Source organism: Rhinolophus sinicus, linkage group LG17 (genome assembly GCF_036562045.2).
Source record: "Rhinolophus sinicus isolate RSC01 linkage group LG17, ASM3656204v1, whole genome shotgun sequence".
NCBI lineage: Eukaryota > Metazoa > Chordata > Mammalia > Chiroptera > Rhinolophidae > Rhinolophus > Rhinolophus sinicus.
In genome coordinates this window covers 2,576,280-2,590,221 of record NC_133766.1, presented here as the reverse complement: position 1 = coordinate 2,590,221, position 13,942 = coordinate 2,576,280, and the positions used below count along the sequence as shown (strand labels likewise).

General features: G+C 51.7%; 1 protein-coding gene across 7 annotated transcripts in view; it reads left to right on the top strand.

Moving 5' to 3' along the window:
- ILDR2 (immunoglobulin like domain containing receptor 2) overlaps positions 1-13,942 on the top strand; it is a 54,754-nt gene that overhangs the window by 21,186 nt on the left and 19,626 nt on the right. For 3 of the 7 annotated variants that reach the window (XM_074322453.1, XM_074322455.1, XM_019747329.2), the window contains exons 4-6: positions 8,696-8,752; positions 11,433-11,579; positions 12,629-12,805. The exons of 1 other annotated variant lie outside the window; for it this stretch is intronic. In XM_074322453.1, coding sequence (XP_074178554.1) covers positions 8,696-8,752; positions 11,433-11,579; positions 12,629-12,805 — 381 coding nt within the window. The remainder of the gene's footprint in view (positions 1-8,695; positions 8,753-11,432; positions 11,580-12,628; positions 12,806-13,942) is intronic. 3 more of the 7 variants (XM_074322456.1, XM_074322454.1, XM_074322457.1) reach the window with 3 other exon arrangements.

Genomic DNA, 13,942 nt, shown 5'->3' with positions numbered 1-13,942 from the left:
AGGAGGAGAAAGAATTGGAGGTGAAGAAACGAAAAGTTTACTCCCGGCAGAAGGCAGAGAAGGAATTAATTACGGAGCCACATTCGAGCCATACAGTTGGGGGTGACTCCCCTGGAACACCTTCTGATTTGGGCTGTGCCCACATTTTCACGTGTAGACTCCTATGCGTCAGATGTCCTGGCCCCACAGGAAAGGCTGAGAGAGGAGCTGATTCTTCGAGGACGGCGGAACCATCCTTTCTGTCTTCAGTAGGCACCTGTCCCTTCAGATTGCCACAAGAGCCATGGCTCCCATTTCTGTCTTTCCAGGGAGACAGACTAATGAGAGAGCTTTTGGGGCCTCAGCCCCACGGCCTTGTCTCCCAGCCCCCTCTCCTAACCCTGGCCTTCTCCACCCTGAGCTTCCCTCGATGTCTCTACTGGTCTTGGTTTTGAGAAGAAGAGAAAACTGTGTTGAAGGGATGAAGGCGAAGGAAGGGGCAGAAAAGACAGCCAGGCATCAACTGGAACCTGACAACGGCTGATGAGGGTCCAGAAGGAGCATCTACTGGAGATGGACTGGAGTGGGGGCTGGTCCCTCCAAAGCCTGGGGTCAGGCCCTTCCTGTGGGCGGGCGGCGCCCTGGGGCCTGCCGGCCTCTCCACAGCATGGCTGCTGCCTCGCTGGGATACGCACACACGTGTGGCTCCAAGTCTGCTTTATATTTAACTTAGTCTCTAAATCTAACCAGCACTTTTGTATACTCAGTCCCTAGCACAGTAAGGATTCAGAATAAATACATGACACTGTCTTGTCTCTGTAAAGAAAACAAAAAGTCACTGTTTTGGTAAAGATAAAAATTGTACATTTGAAGCAATTAGAGAACAGTGCAAGAAAAGATTAAAACTGTATTTGATATGAAGTATCTAGGCTAGTGATTCTCGAGAGGGGGCTATTTTGCCAGCCCCTCTCCTCCCAGGAGACATTTGGCAATGTCTGGAAACATTTTTCGTTGTCACAACTTGTGGGGTGCTATGGCATTTAGTGGGTAGAGGCCAAGGACGCTGGGAAAACACCCTACAATGCGCAGGGCAGCCTCCCACACCCCGCCAAGAATTCTGTGGCCCCAAATGTCCATAGTGCCGACGTTACAAAAGCCTGAGCTTGACCAAAGGACAATGTGGATACAGGATAAAATCCACTGGGGTCAGATATCCCGGCACCTGTGCAGCAGCTTAACCTCAGAGATGTCAGTGTTGCTGAGCCTGGTTTCCTTCTGTGGAGATGGGGAAGGAGTAATAAACGTGAGCGGAAGACCTACTGTGAGGCTCAAATGGCCCATGATAGGAACTCAGTAAGCGGGGTTTCCCTTCGCTCACCCTTCCCATCCCCCACACCTCATTGCCACTGCGTCATCCCTGATCTAAGGGAAGCTCGGTCGGGAATTCTGCATTCCGGGACTCCTGCTAGAACCCATCTGCCTGTAGCTGGTCCATAGGCAGAGCCTTTCGAGCCATCTGTGACTCGGCAATCCTATTACTACTGGAGTCACGTTTTCTCAATGACATCTGTGTTGTGCCTTGCCAGTGGTGACCCTAATCAGCCCTGTGGGAATCTTCCCGCTAGTGGATTTTAGGACACTCTGTCCCACATGCTGCCTTCTGGCTGCTCCATTTGGTTGCTGTTGGAAGCCCTCCCGTTCTCAGTGGAAGGCTCTGAGTCAATTACAGGGTGTTTACTACCTAAAGACAAGGATTGGGTCGCTAGGTCGCACAGGCCATTGCATGTCGTCTGGAGAGCTTTGGGGAGCACCTCAGTCATGGACGAGGACCTGGGTGGGCCTGGCAAGACCAGCTGAGGGGACTTTGTAATTTATCGTCCAAACTAAGAGACGCTTGAGAGTGAAAGGGGAAGACGTTTAATAATTTACGGCAAGATGACCAGCGTAAACTGGAAATGTCTGGGCAGAGCGGGATGATGGTCACCCCATCTTTGGAGATGGCTCCCTTGAAGGTTCTCCTTGATTGACAAGCACTGACGGCCCAGAGCAGCTGGGGGCAACTTCCTGTCAGCTCCCTCCAGCGCTGAGCCCTTGCTGTAGCTGGCATTTTATTCATGGGGCTTCGGATGTGGGCCTCTGCATTCATTTACTTAACCTAGCAAGGGGCCCGGCCCAAAGATGGTGCCTTGCGAATATCTGATCTCTGAGAAAGTGGCGCTAAGGTTTGTGCAGGGCCAGTGAGGGACGTCCATGTAGGCTCTTCCAGCCCTGGGCTGTTCAGAGAACAAACGGGGTCTTGGAGGCGCCCCCGCCCCCGCCCCGACGCGCAGCCCCCACGCCCCCTCCCTCCCCTGCTCACTATTTTTGCTTCACTTGTTGCTCATCATTGTGGGAGGAAACTGGTCTTCAATTAGTGCGCATTCCTGCAGCCGCGGTTGCCGTGGTTACCGGCGGGCGGGGAGCAGCTGGGTCAGCCGCCAGCCTCATTGTCCTCGTGGACCCGGCGGCAGACGTGCGAGGCCTGGGCGCGGGAGAGGGGGTGTCACCGGGGAATGGCTCAGCCCTTGGAAGGCGGTCAGGAGACAGTCGTTCCATTTTTCTCCAAAGCCAGCTGCCGCTATTCAAGTGTGGAGGTTTGTGTTCACACCGGGCCGTGCTCTGTCTGGGAACGGTTTCAGGGTCGGAGCCCCTCGCCCGGAGAGGGGGCTGCCCACGGAGCGGAGGGCGGGAACGCTGACAATGCAGCCCTGCCCAGCTGTGTGCCCTCCGCCTCGGCCTCAGGCCGCCAGGGCTTCGGGGTTCAGGAAAGGAGCCATCCTGGGTCTCTGTGTAGACATCTCCAGTGCCTGGGACAGGCTGACAGGTGGAGCATCGTGAGCGCAGGAAATCGCGCTGGAATCACACCCAGAAACTCAAGTTTCCTCCTCCCATTAAACCCCACCCGCCTCCACATCGCTTTTGGAGTCCAATCTGCTGTCTTCTGCATTTCATCGCAGGCCCATTCGAACATGTTCTATTACTAATAATAGTTTACATCTGTTCACTCTCTGGGGGCAGGGGGTTACATCGCCATAGCTGTGCAAAGGCGGAGTACTCTGCAATCCTTTAAGTCAGTTTAGGAGTTTGTAACAGCAAATGGCCAATGCTTTTTAATGAGATGGCACTGTGTTAGGACGACGTAACCGTTTTCTGCTTGCACCTTGAAAAGGTGCTGACATTTTCAACCATCTCTAACCTTTCCTACACCCGAAAATTATACTTTAATTACGTAACTAGAGCAACGATGCCACAAACACACACGGGTTTCAGGGTTGCTCTCGGCAGATACCAGGAGACTCGAAAGCAGTTGCAGCACTTTTCTAAGTTAAGGATAAGCAAATCTTGATGGGCAGGGAGGTATTGGCAAAAAATACTGTGTGACGGAGGAACCATTCTTAACCTCTCTGGTTGCTGAAAATATGGGGTGGGTTACAGATTAGATGACCTCTGAGATCTTTTCTAGCTATAAAATCTGCTTCTAGAATTCTATGTGAATACAAGAGGTCAGTGAGTTGGTGCCACGCTCATAATCACTGCCGAAAAGCCGGAAGCATTTATTAACCGTTAATTGCAGATGGTCCAATACCAGTCATTTATAGAGCGAATGCAATGTCAGAACTATTCACTATAATTTAAAGCTAAAATGCAAACGACAAGAAGGAAAAGCACACACGAAAGCGTTCCATACATAGTGTGTGTGTGTGTGTGTGTGTGTGTGTGTGTGAAAGAAAGGGAGGCCATCTCCACATTTGTGATGGATAATCACAAACTATATTTATTGAATGCACGGTTGCCATGGGAATACAGAATACAAACAGGAATGTGTGTGCCCCTGGGAAATTTCCAATCTATTTGGGATTCCAAATACTAGCTATAGAAACAACCTTACACGTTCAAGGGCCAGAAAAGGGCTCCTGCTCTCCTCAAAGACTTAGAAGAGAAACATTCTGGAGGGTTAGAGGCTGTGAGAACAGGGAGTAGGTACAGGACATCCCTGAAAATGGATCCAGGGCATCTTAGGGAAACTTGGCAGCAGGACGAACCCCGCGTGTGTATTAAAGAGAAGGCAGAAGGGAACCGCCAGGCGCTGGGGAAGCACAGCACCCGCGATTATCCTGATGCACACGTTCCTGTGTACAGTGCGTTACCAAACCCCAGGAGGACGCCAAGTTAGTAAGTGCAAAGAGAGGTCAGCAGTGGTGGCATCACAAGCATAAAAGAAATGTCCTTGTCCCTTGCACTCTGAAGGCTTGGACTAACAATCAGGGCTTGGACTTAAGTTCTAAGAGTAGAGACACGAACAATCTTTCTGGCTAGAGGTTGTATGCACGTTTTATCTCTGTAATGGCTGCCTTAAAAACACCCTAGTCTGGGGGTTTACAACTTACAGGGTGTGGGTGGGGTGGTACTTCCGTCCCCCTAGATGGCAAGATGACATTCTGAGATGTTCCAATGCCTGGAAGATGCTCCTGGCATTGAGCCCTGAGCCCAGGGGCGCTAACCGTCCTCCAGTGCGTAAAACAGGGCTCAGTGAATGAACAGTTCCTTCCTCTGCGTATCAAGAGCCTGTTTCCACCTGGGATGGACAAAAGCACTGTCAAGAGCAGCGAATCAGAAGCCCAGCCAGGAGCCCAGCACACTGTACTGTGGGGCTTTGCCACTGGAAATGCTATAGGGTCCTGACGGGTGGTGAGCTGCCACCTCCTGCTGGGGACCCCAGGCAGAGACCACAGTCCCCGCCCTGGAGGGCTCTGTCCTGCTGGTGGAGGCACACGTGAAGGAATCCTCCCCAGGACGTGTTTGTGGTGAAATGTGCAGAGATAGGAGAGCAGCGGGAACCTGGCACAGACGGTGTCTCCGGGGCAAGGCCCCAGGACAAGGGGGAACCAGATAATCAAAAGGCAGTGACCTTAGCTGTCCTGTGACACAGAAGCAGGTAACTAACACTGAGTTCCAATGCTCATACTGTTGGATAGGCTGCGTGAGCCTCTCGAGTGGAGGGATCTTGTCTCGCTCCCGTGTCTCCTCCACCTGGCACAATAGACGTTTCTTTGTTGATTGAATGAATGAATGAATGAATGAATGAACTGGAGACATTCCAGAAGTGAGCTGCTTCTGAGACATACGCACACCGAGTTCAGTTGGGGAAAACGTCAAGGTGTCAGTGGCAGAAAACAGCAAGGGCAGGGAATTCTGTAGGCACGACATGGAAGCTGCTTTACCCTCAATGCACGTTTCTGCCCTGATCGGTCAACCCCAAAGCATGTGAATGGTTTTGCCTGTGCAGTTTGTGACGGTGTGAAACTGGCACTTGTGTGTGTGCAGTACAAGCAATTACTAGGCCCGATTGGCTTGGCTGATGCGTGTGGAACGTTCTTAAAAGTAATGGATTCTGCAAGGTTTGGGGAAACCTGTTTGAGTGCTTACATGAAAACTGCATTTCCTACTAATAGGTTGAACTATGGTTTGGAAAGAGAAAATGGGGCCTCCTAAGTGCGGCACCTGTTTTCCATCCTTTTCTCAGACATTAAAGGGACTCGTAATTGCCGCTCTTAAACTGAATCCTGGGAGAATGACAGTGACACATGCGTGCTGATGAAAGTGCTGTTGAAATCAGGAATGTATTTAGTGCAATTGTTTAGACTGTCTAAGATCAGGCTTTTACTGGGTGTGATGGAGTAGAATAGGAAGAAAAGATAGAGCATTTCTAACTGGCGACGGCATTTTTCAGGAATCATTAAGCAAGGAGATGGAAGCAAAAGGATTTTCAGAAATATAGGATTCCAGCACAAATCCACTTTTCAAACGGCCCTTAGCTCCCCAAAAATGTAAGTCACGGTGTAAAAGCCAGAGACTGTGCACTCTCTCTAACGTTGACATGATACAGTGGTATGGTCTGCTGTCCCCAAACTCCTACTATGTTCAAAGTTCAAAAGACACTTAATCTCACCCACTGGACTGCAAGAGTGTGTCACCCATGCCACCCTGGGGCTAACTGCACAGGTGCACTATGGGAAGCCGTCACCATCTTCTGAAGCATCAGCTATTGGCTGTGGCTTCAGGGAGAAGGAGAAGGTTGATTTATGTCTTTCTGCAGGAGTGACAAGCTTTGTGAAGCTCCGATCCATATTTCTGATACTACCTATCCTCATTTTAATTTTTTCAATTACAAATGTAAAAAAAATTTTTTTTAAGTGAAAGCCCCTTCAGTGTTCTTCCGCGATGCCTTTCCACAGAAGGGAGAAGAGCTAACAATTTGGCGTGGATACTGTTGCTTTCCGATTTGAATTTGAACCTAGGATCCTGGAGCTTATATTCACCAACATGCTGGGTGTAGAACAAGGTCAGATCACCATCAAGGTCGCCAAAGAGCTTGTGGAGAAATCCAGCTTTTGTGTTTCATCTGCCCATAAATTCATCTGTGCGGGTCAGTGGTTGCAACCATGTGATTTCTGGGCTCCACACACCCCCAAAACATATTTTGTATGGCTTGTCCTGTTTTTTTGTTTGTTTGTTTTTTAAATCTATGAATCAACTGCCAACATTTGAAACTCAGGGTATTTCATATAAAAATCTGGGGTCTGGCTAATCTTGAAAAATAGGAAGACCTGCGACCCTGCAGGCAGAATCTTTGTGGGGCAACAACTGGCTGGATGTGAGGAGCAGCAGACGCACCCCAACTGCAGCTGGCCAGCTGCGCTTACACTTGCATTACCCGCTGGCCCTACAGACATCTAGTTGCATGTGCAGCTCTGATCACTGAGCATCAGCTTCGGGAACTAAAAATCTTATAGCTGGGGTGACCTACCATGAACTGGCCAAACCAGGGCGCTCTGAGAGTAAAAAGGGGTGCTGTGAATCATTACAAGAGGACAACAGGCATAAACCAGGAGTGTCCCAGCCCAACCGAGCTGTACGGTCTCTCTGTTTAGACACCACGTCATTGACTAATGAGAAAATCGAGACCTAGGATGAGGAAGGGGTTTGCTGGGGTGATCACCGAGTAAACGAACGGCTAAGCTGCCCAAAGGACCCGGCGCGCAGCCCACTGCTTTCTCCTGGGTAACAACGTGCTCTGTGCAATACGTACGAGCACCACTGCTCCTTGAGCGCATGGATTTTTTCCAGTTAATAAGCAACACGTAGCTAATTTCTTGTGAGAACGTACAAATTGGTAGCTTCCCTCATCAATAATATTTCTAGTATGAATGTAATTAACGATAGGCTATAGCACATCTAGAGATGTTTAAAACATGGGTAGACTTGAGAACTAGAAAGGAAATGCAAGAAAAGGTTCTCGTTTTACTGGATACAATAAGAGACATACTTAGAAGTGCTGCTTGTCCAGATTTTTAAAAACACCATGAAGTCCATAACTGGCTTGTTAAAAACACTGTATGTTGATTGACTTCTTGGTCACCAGCTATTGGCTGGTAACTAACAGTATTATGTCTTTAAGAGATTTCCAAAATCCCAAATCCCCACTGGTCAGCTGTCAGTTGCCTTGTTGAGTTTCCAGGAGACACTTGTACAGAGAACAGTCCCAGTGAGACCAACGCATGCTCTTCATCACTTGCTCAGACTTTGGCCCCCAGTCCCTGTCTCGTGTCCCATCCTAGAGGACTGGACTAGCCCCCACGCGCACCTGAGAGTCACCTGTCAGCCCCCTGTGGAGGCTCAGGCCAACGGCTGGCCTGAGAAGTGTCCTGCGGGAAGCCCATCCCCAATGTCCCCTTGGCTCCCACACGTCCTTCCAAGAGACCTTCCAAGCCGCAGGTCCTTCTCAGCATGTCAGCTGCAGACGAGGGAAGACAGACAGAGGAAGCTCTTCTTCCCAAAACCAAACCAGAGCTAGCCTGAGCCCCCACTCCAAGCGTCCTTTCTCTTAGAAGGTACTCTGGCTCGCAAAGAACTAATCTCCTTCCCCCCATCTTCCAGGGTCTTGTTTCCTGAACAGCCCTCTGCCAGCCAGAGCCTGAATGGCTCCTGTTCTGTCCCCAGCCCTTCAGCTCCTGCGCCACGTCACGCAGAAGGCACTTGGGTCCCTACAGCACCAGCTGTGGGTGCCATATGGAAGAGCCTTACCACATACATATGTGCAGAGGATTTCTGAAGCCAGAAGGAGTGTAGACGAGCATGGGACTGATCGAGCTTTAGCTTTTCCTTGCCTTTGAAAAATTTTAATGACTGAAATATCTCTAGCCTATAAATAGATTCACGTAGTGAGATAATTCCGAGTTGAAACCGACGGCGTCTTTTTGTTTGGATGTGGACACAGGACTGGGTGTGGGCGTATGAAAATGTTGGTTGAACGTTTGGATACAGAAGGGTTTGACTTTCCCATCCAGTGTGTGGGGAGGTACGTACAGATGAATGAAGGTGCTCTAGCGAGGTGCTTCCTGTGTGAAGCAGAGACTTCCTGCTCCTGGCAATAGTTGGGGAGAAAGTTCTGTTTTTGCTTCTGTCTGGTTTAAGTGCGGCGTTCCTGGAGATGGAGGCCACAGGTGGCTGGGGAAGGTCACTGTCCTGACTGAGTGCAGCCTCTGTGATGTGCCTCACACACCGCGAAGAGCAGGGGTCAACGGCCCGCGTGGGGACGGCGCCCCCTGGAGCCAGGCTTCGGGCTGTTTTCCTCTCAGTAACCTCTTCCCTCTTCTTTCCCCTCCACCTCTTCCAGGCAGGACAGGGCTGCTCGCTGATCTCTTGCCCAGTTTTGCTGTGGAGATTATGCCAGGTATTCAGTCATTTAACTCTTTATTTGCTTACTCTGCTGTCATCTGCCTTGCTTCTGCATTAGTCACCCACTGCTCCTTTCATTTATTTGCACATTTGTCTGTGTATGTCTGTGGTCTTTTCCAGGAAGAACTGAGCCCATTGGAAGAGCCTTTCAATTGTATTTCTTCTGTTATTAGGCCCTTGAAAGAAAAATGATAATTAAAAACGAGGCGGAGATGGGGGCCCGTCCTTCGTGGCAGGCATACGGGCTCTTCGGCCATCTCCATGCCTATCTGTGTCTCAGACGCACCCAGAGACTTATAAGCATCCTTCACAGAGTTATTATCTAGCTGCATCCCTTATTCCCTAAGTTCATGTTTACCCCTCCATGATTAGAGTGCAACCATGTTACTCTGCGTTGCCTTTTGTAACTTTGTTACAACATTTTTTTCAACAGAAGGGATGCGTTCCTCCTCCCTTGCACAGTGCACATCTACAGACCTACATTGCTTTGATCACAATCTCAGGGGCTTCTGGGGCTCCTACGTCCCTGGGGCCTGGGCCATATGTCAAGGACACCTGCCCCCAGTGCACGCCTCTGTCTTTGTACGTAGCTTCAGGTGGACGGAGTAGCCAAGCCCACGTCAGTCTGGTACAGCCCTACAGCCCATCTAGGAGGAGGCTTGGCCCACTGGGAGGACAGATCCAAACGCAGGGAGCACCAAGGCTTTTCAGTCCTGTTTGGAGGGTTTCAGCCAAAGGTTTAAGAGCTGCCTGATAGCTAGTTGAGAGCCACAGAGAGATACAACCTATTCCTGGCTGCTGCTTTGGACTTGATTCAAGTTGTGAGAAACATCCAGAGCCTTCACATAAAGTTTCACTCATTCTTCTTCCAGGAATCCTCCTGGTCCTTTTCCGTTAGCTGGCCAACCCAAATGGAGACGTTCTTACTCATGTTGATCCCAAGGACACAAATAGGTGTCTCTTTGCGATCCCCCTTATCCAGAGTTGCGTCAATTTGTACACATTTACTCACCCCACCAGAAGGAAACAATGTAACGTTGCATGGCCTCAAACTAGATGTTATTCCCCCAGTCCCAAGAAAGAGTTACTGTGTTTTTCATATCCGGTCCTGGAGGCCCGAATTTCCCTCCCTTTTGACTGTAAGAATCCATTCATGGATAACATTCTGAGTTTCTGCAAGGTAACCGGGCGGTTTTTTGGCCTGAACTGCCTGACCCACATGAGCTGTAGCCACACAGCTCATTGAATCCTCCCGCCTCCAGTCAATCTCAGGCCGCACTATGTTATGTTATTTCCAAGGCCCAGGCCAAAGCCCTCAGCTGTCTGCTGTCCTCAGCAAGAACGCTCTCCGAGCCGCTCTAGCCAGGCCCAGGCCTCCTCATCTCCTCGCTGAAGAGAGGGCGGCCTGGTTAACCTGAAGGTATTTCAGGCGGATGGATGAGCAAGGAGGGCCATTCAGGTGACAGTTGTTGTTTGTTTTCTGATGAAACGATCTTCTAAACAAAGGTCAAATAATGTCACCATTATCACAAAACCCTCTATGTAACAAAAAATGTCCTATTCTCGAGCTCTGAGTGAATGTCCATGTAATGGAAGGAGTATTTAATAACCAAAATTTAGGAAAAACAATGTGTTCTTGACGTTCATTATAAAGGGGTTTTTGGTAGATGGCTTTCAATCAAAATGAACTGCTTGAATCTTCTGGCTTCTAAAGGACATCACAGCTCACTCCGGTCTGTCCCAGGCCTTCAGTGGGAAGTTGGGTCCCAGAGCCCAGTCCCAAAAGTAGGACATAAAGCTAAGTCATTCGAGGGCCACGGTCATTTTTATCTAAGGCAAATGGAATTTGTTTCTTTTCTCTTCCCCTTTGAGAAGGGCAGGTGAACTAGAATTGCAGCTCTGGCAGAGCCGTGACTAGAACAGAAGATAACAGACAGCCGTAGACACATGCCAGCCTTACCAGTCTTCAGAGCTGAGCCACGTTAGCCCATGGCTATGCTGGCATGGTCAGCCTGAGTGTGACCAAACCAAGCCACGCCATCCTGGGGGGTGGGGACAGCGTCTTCTCTATCGGAATCCTGTTGGATCTCAGCCCTGACGCTGACTACGGGAAACGTATTACGGGGCGGCCGATCGGCAGAAAAGCAGATGGGTACAGAAGGCCCGGATCCCTCAATATGTTCAGCATTAGACCATATAGACGCAGAGAAGCTCTTCTCAGGACTTACGCTTTTAGTGATGAGATTAACTTGACTACCAAAGATATGTATTCCCAGAATCCACCGCTTCATAGCTCAGCAAACGAAGTCCCCCCTCTCCGCAGCCACAAGCCTTTCTGCTCTTGTCCCATACTCATTCTGACGCTACAATGGACACGGTCAACCCTTTCCCCAGGAGGGGGCCCCGAAACCCCACCCCAGGGCCTTGTGTTGGTCATGCTGCATGCTCAATACAACCTAGGTAAACTTCGTCCCTCTTCCCCCGCCCCAGCCCTGGGGGGTCTGCATGGCTCACGGTCAGACTTCCTCCTGAGTGTGGGGGCTCTGTGCCCCATCACAGGACGCTTTCCTCCCCAGGTCCTTCCCACTCGTGCCCCTTCCCAGGGAGACACTGATGAGGGTGGCCGTCCTGACGGCGGCCGCCGCGAGCGTGCGTTTCTCTGTGCGTCCTTCCAGAGTGGGTGTTTGTCGGCCTGGTGATCTTGGGGGTCCTGCTCGTCTTCGTCCTGGTGGGGATCTGCTGGTGTCAGTGCTGCCCGCATAGCTGCTGCTGCTACGTCCGCTGCCCGTGCTGCCCGGACTCCTGCTGCTGCCCTCAGGCCTGTGAGTAAAATGCCCAGTGGGGACGTGCAGCCACCGAGGAACGTCACGCTCCGGCAGGCGGCTGTGTATCCTGAGTTCTTTCTCCACCTCCTTCCCTTCCCCCCGAGGTGTTGGCCATTAGGACCCCAGAGCTGAGCCTCCCTGTGTGCCTTCTCCCCTCCATGCCCCTCTGCATGCGTCCGTCCACACCCATCTCCCTGGCATTCAACTCCATGGATGAAAGGAAGGGCAGGATCAGGGTGGTGAGGTTGTGGGCTGAGGCTTTTGCCCACTGCTCGGGCATTCAAACCAGAGGAAACCCCTCTGCTCATGCCGCTCACAGGCACAGAACTCTTTTTACAAGCAGCGTGCCAACCGCAGCCTGTAGGCACCCTCCGGCCACAGCTGCGTTCCATTTACACCCAAGACAAAACGGTCCTCGTTTGGCGACGTGCAGTCTCATGTCACTGGCCAGGCCCGTGTAGGCATGAAGTCTGGCAGTCCTGCCAGAAACCAAACACATCTGGCAGGAGAGAGACACGTGGATGTTTAGTCTCCTTAGGAATGAAGCAGTTTCCAGGAGGAGTCAGGGTGTCTGCTCCGCGTCTGAGCTCATGGATCAGGGCCTTGTGTGAGCCCGTTGTGGCTTCGCCCCCCTAGAAGAGGCTCAGGGTCCCCCTGGAAGCAGCCCTGGGCAGCCCTGGCGCTGCGGCCACCTACCAACAGTGTGGTTCAGAGTGGGCCCCTGCTGTCCCTGGAGAGGCTGCAGTGACAGCCCCCAGTACCGCTGACTTACTCCGTTACGGCACTACGCACTGTAATTCCTGATGGCGTCACCTTCTGGTGGAGCTGAGGGAGTCCAGGGAGTGGGGGAGAGGGTTCTGATGAAGCAATTCAGGCCTAGGAGAACACACACGTACACATGGACACTCATGCACACACAAGCACACGGGCACACGCACACGGGCACCATTGGGAGCTCCCTGAAGCACATCCGTAGGGGTGTCTGGTGTGAGGGTCGTGGAGGGTGGGATGATATAATCTCTCTTGCTCTTCGTCTCCCTCCACAGTGTATGAAGCAGGGAAAGCAGCCAAGGCCGGGTACCCTCCCTCTGCCTCCGGTGTCCCCGGCCCCTACTCCATCCCCTCTGTCCCCTTGGGAGGAACCCCCTCATCTGGCATGCTGACGGACAAGCCGCATCCACCTCCCCTGGCACCAAGTGACTCCACTGGAGGAAGCCACAGTGGTAAATGTGGTCCCGGCTTCCACTCTGGTTCCTTGCTCATGAGAACCATCAGCTCAGGGATACGTCGTTGGGAAACGGTTCTCTCCACTCCAGAAATGGGATCCTTCCTGTTGTATCAGATGCCTTCAGGAGTGTGTGACAGGCTTTCCAAGGGCTGCAGGACACAGCTGCCCCTGCTTTCTTCCCAGGCTCCTCAGTAATGCAAATGATACGGCAAAGAGGCAGGGTACCAGGAACTGTCTGTTGATCATCCAGGGAATGAATAGTTTGCCATCCCTACCTAGTGCTCTGGGAGGACCGACGTAGCCCTGTGGGGAGCAGCAGGCAGTGCAGGCCGTGGTTTGTCTGGCAGGCAGTGTGGTCCAGCCGGGGAGAGAGCGTGGGCCTTTATCAAGACCGTGAGGTACCAGGAATTCAAAGGAGAAAGCCCTGGAGTGGTTACCAAGTCTTCAGGGAAGAGGTGAGGCTTGAGCTGGGCCTTGAGGAATGAGAGGATTGGGAAAGAAGAGTGGGGGACGCTGAGCACCCCCAGGAAGGCAGCCTGGTGGGAGCCAGAGCTGGGAGGACACGTGTGTGTTTGACTGTCCAGCTTGTCTGACCCCCTAATATGGTAGAGCCCTGAAACACCCCCCAGAAGACGTGGGCTTGGTGCCATAGCCAGTGAAAGCCACCAGGCAGAGCCCTGCGTGGAGAGGTGACATGCTGACAAGGGCAGTGGGACGTGGGAGAGAGTGGACTCAGACCCCTGAGCTGTGACTGAAGCTGTCCTGTGGGACGTCTGAGCATCTGGATAGAGGCAAAGGAGCTGCAACGAGTGGGGATCTGAGAGCTACTTTGAAAGAGGAAGCAACAGACTGGGGAATGGGGGTGGGGGAACGGAGGCCTCAGGATGTGGCAAGCTGCCCAGTGGTGTGTATCGGAGACAGGAGTGAAGCCCCTGTGAGGAGAGCTTGTTTGGATGAGGAGATTGGCCCCGTTTAGCATGGTGAACTAGTGCCTAACATGACTGGCCAGGATGGGGGGCACTGGGGCGTTACACTGTCACTTTTCTGGAGGCATTTGAACAGCGTGGCAGAGTAGTAAGGCTAGGAGCGTGTGTGCGGTCGATGTAGGAGGCGATTTTTAAATCCCTAGATG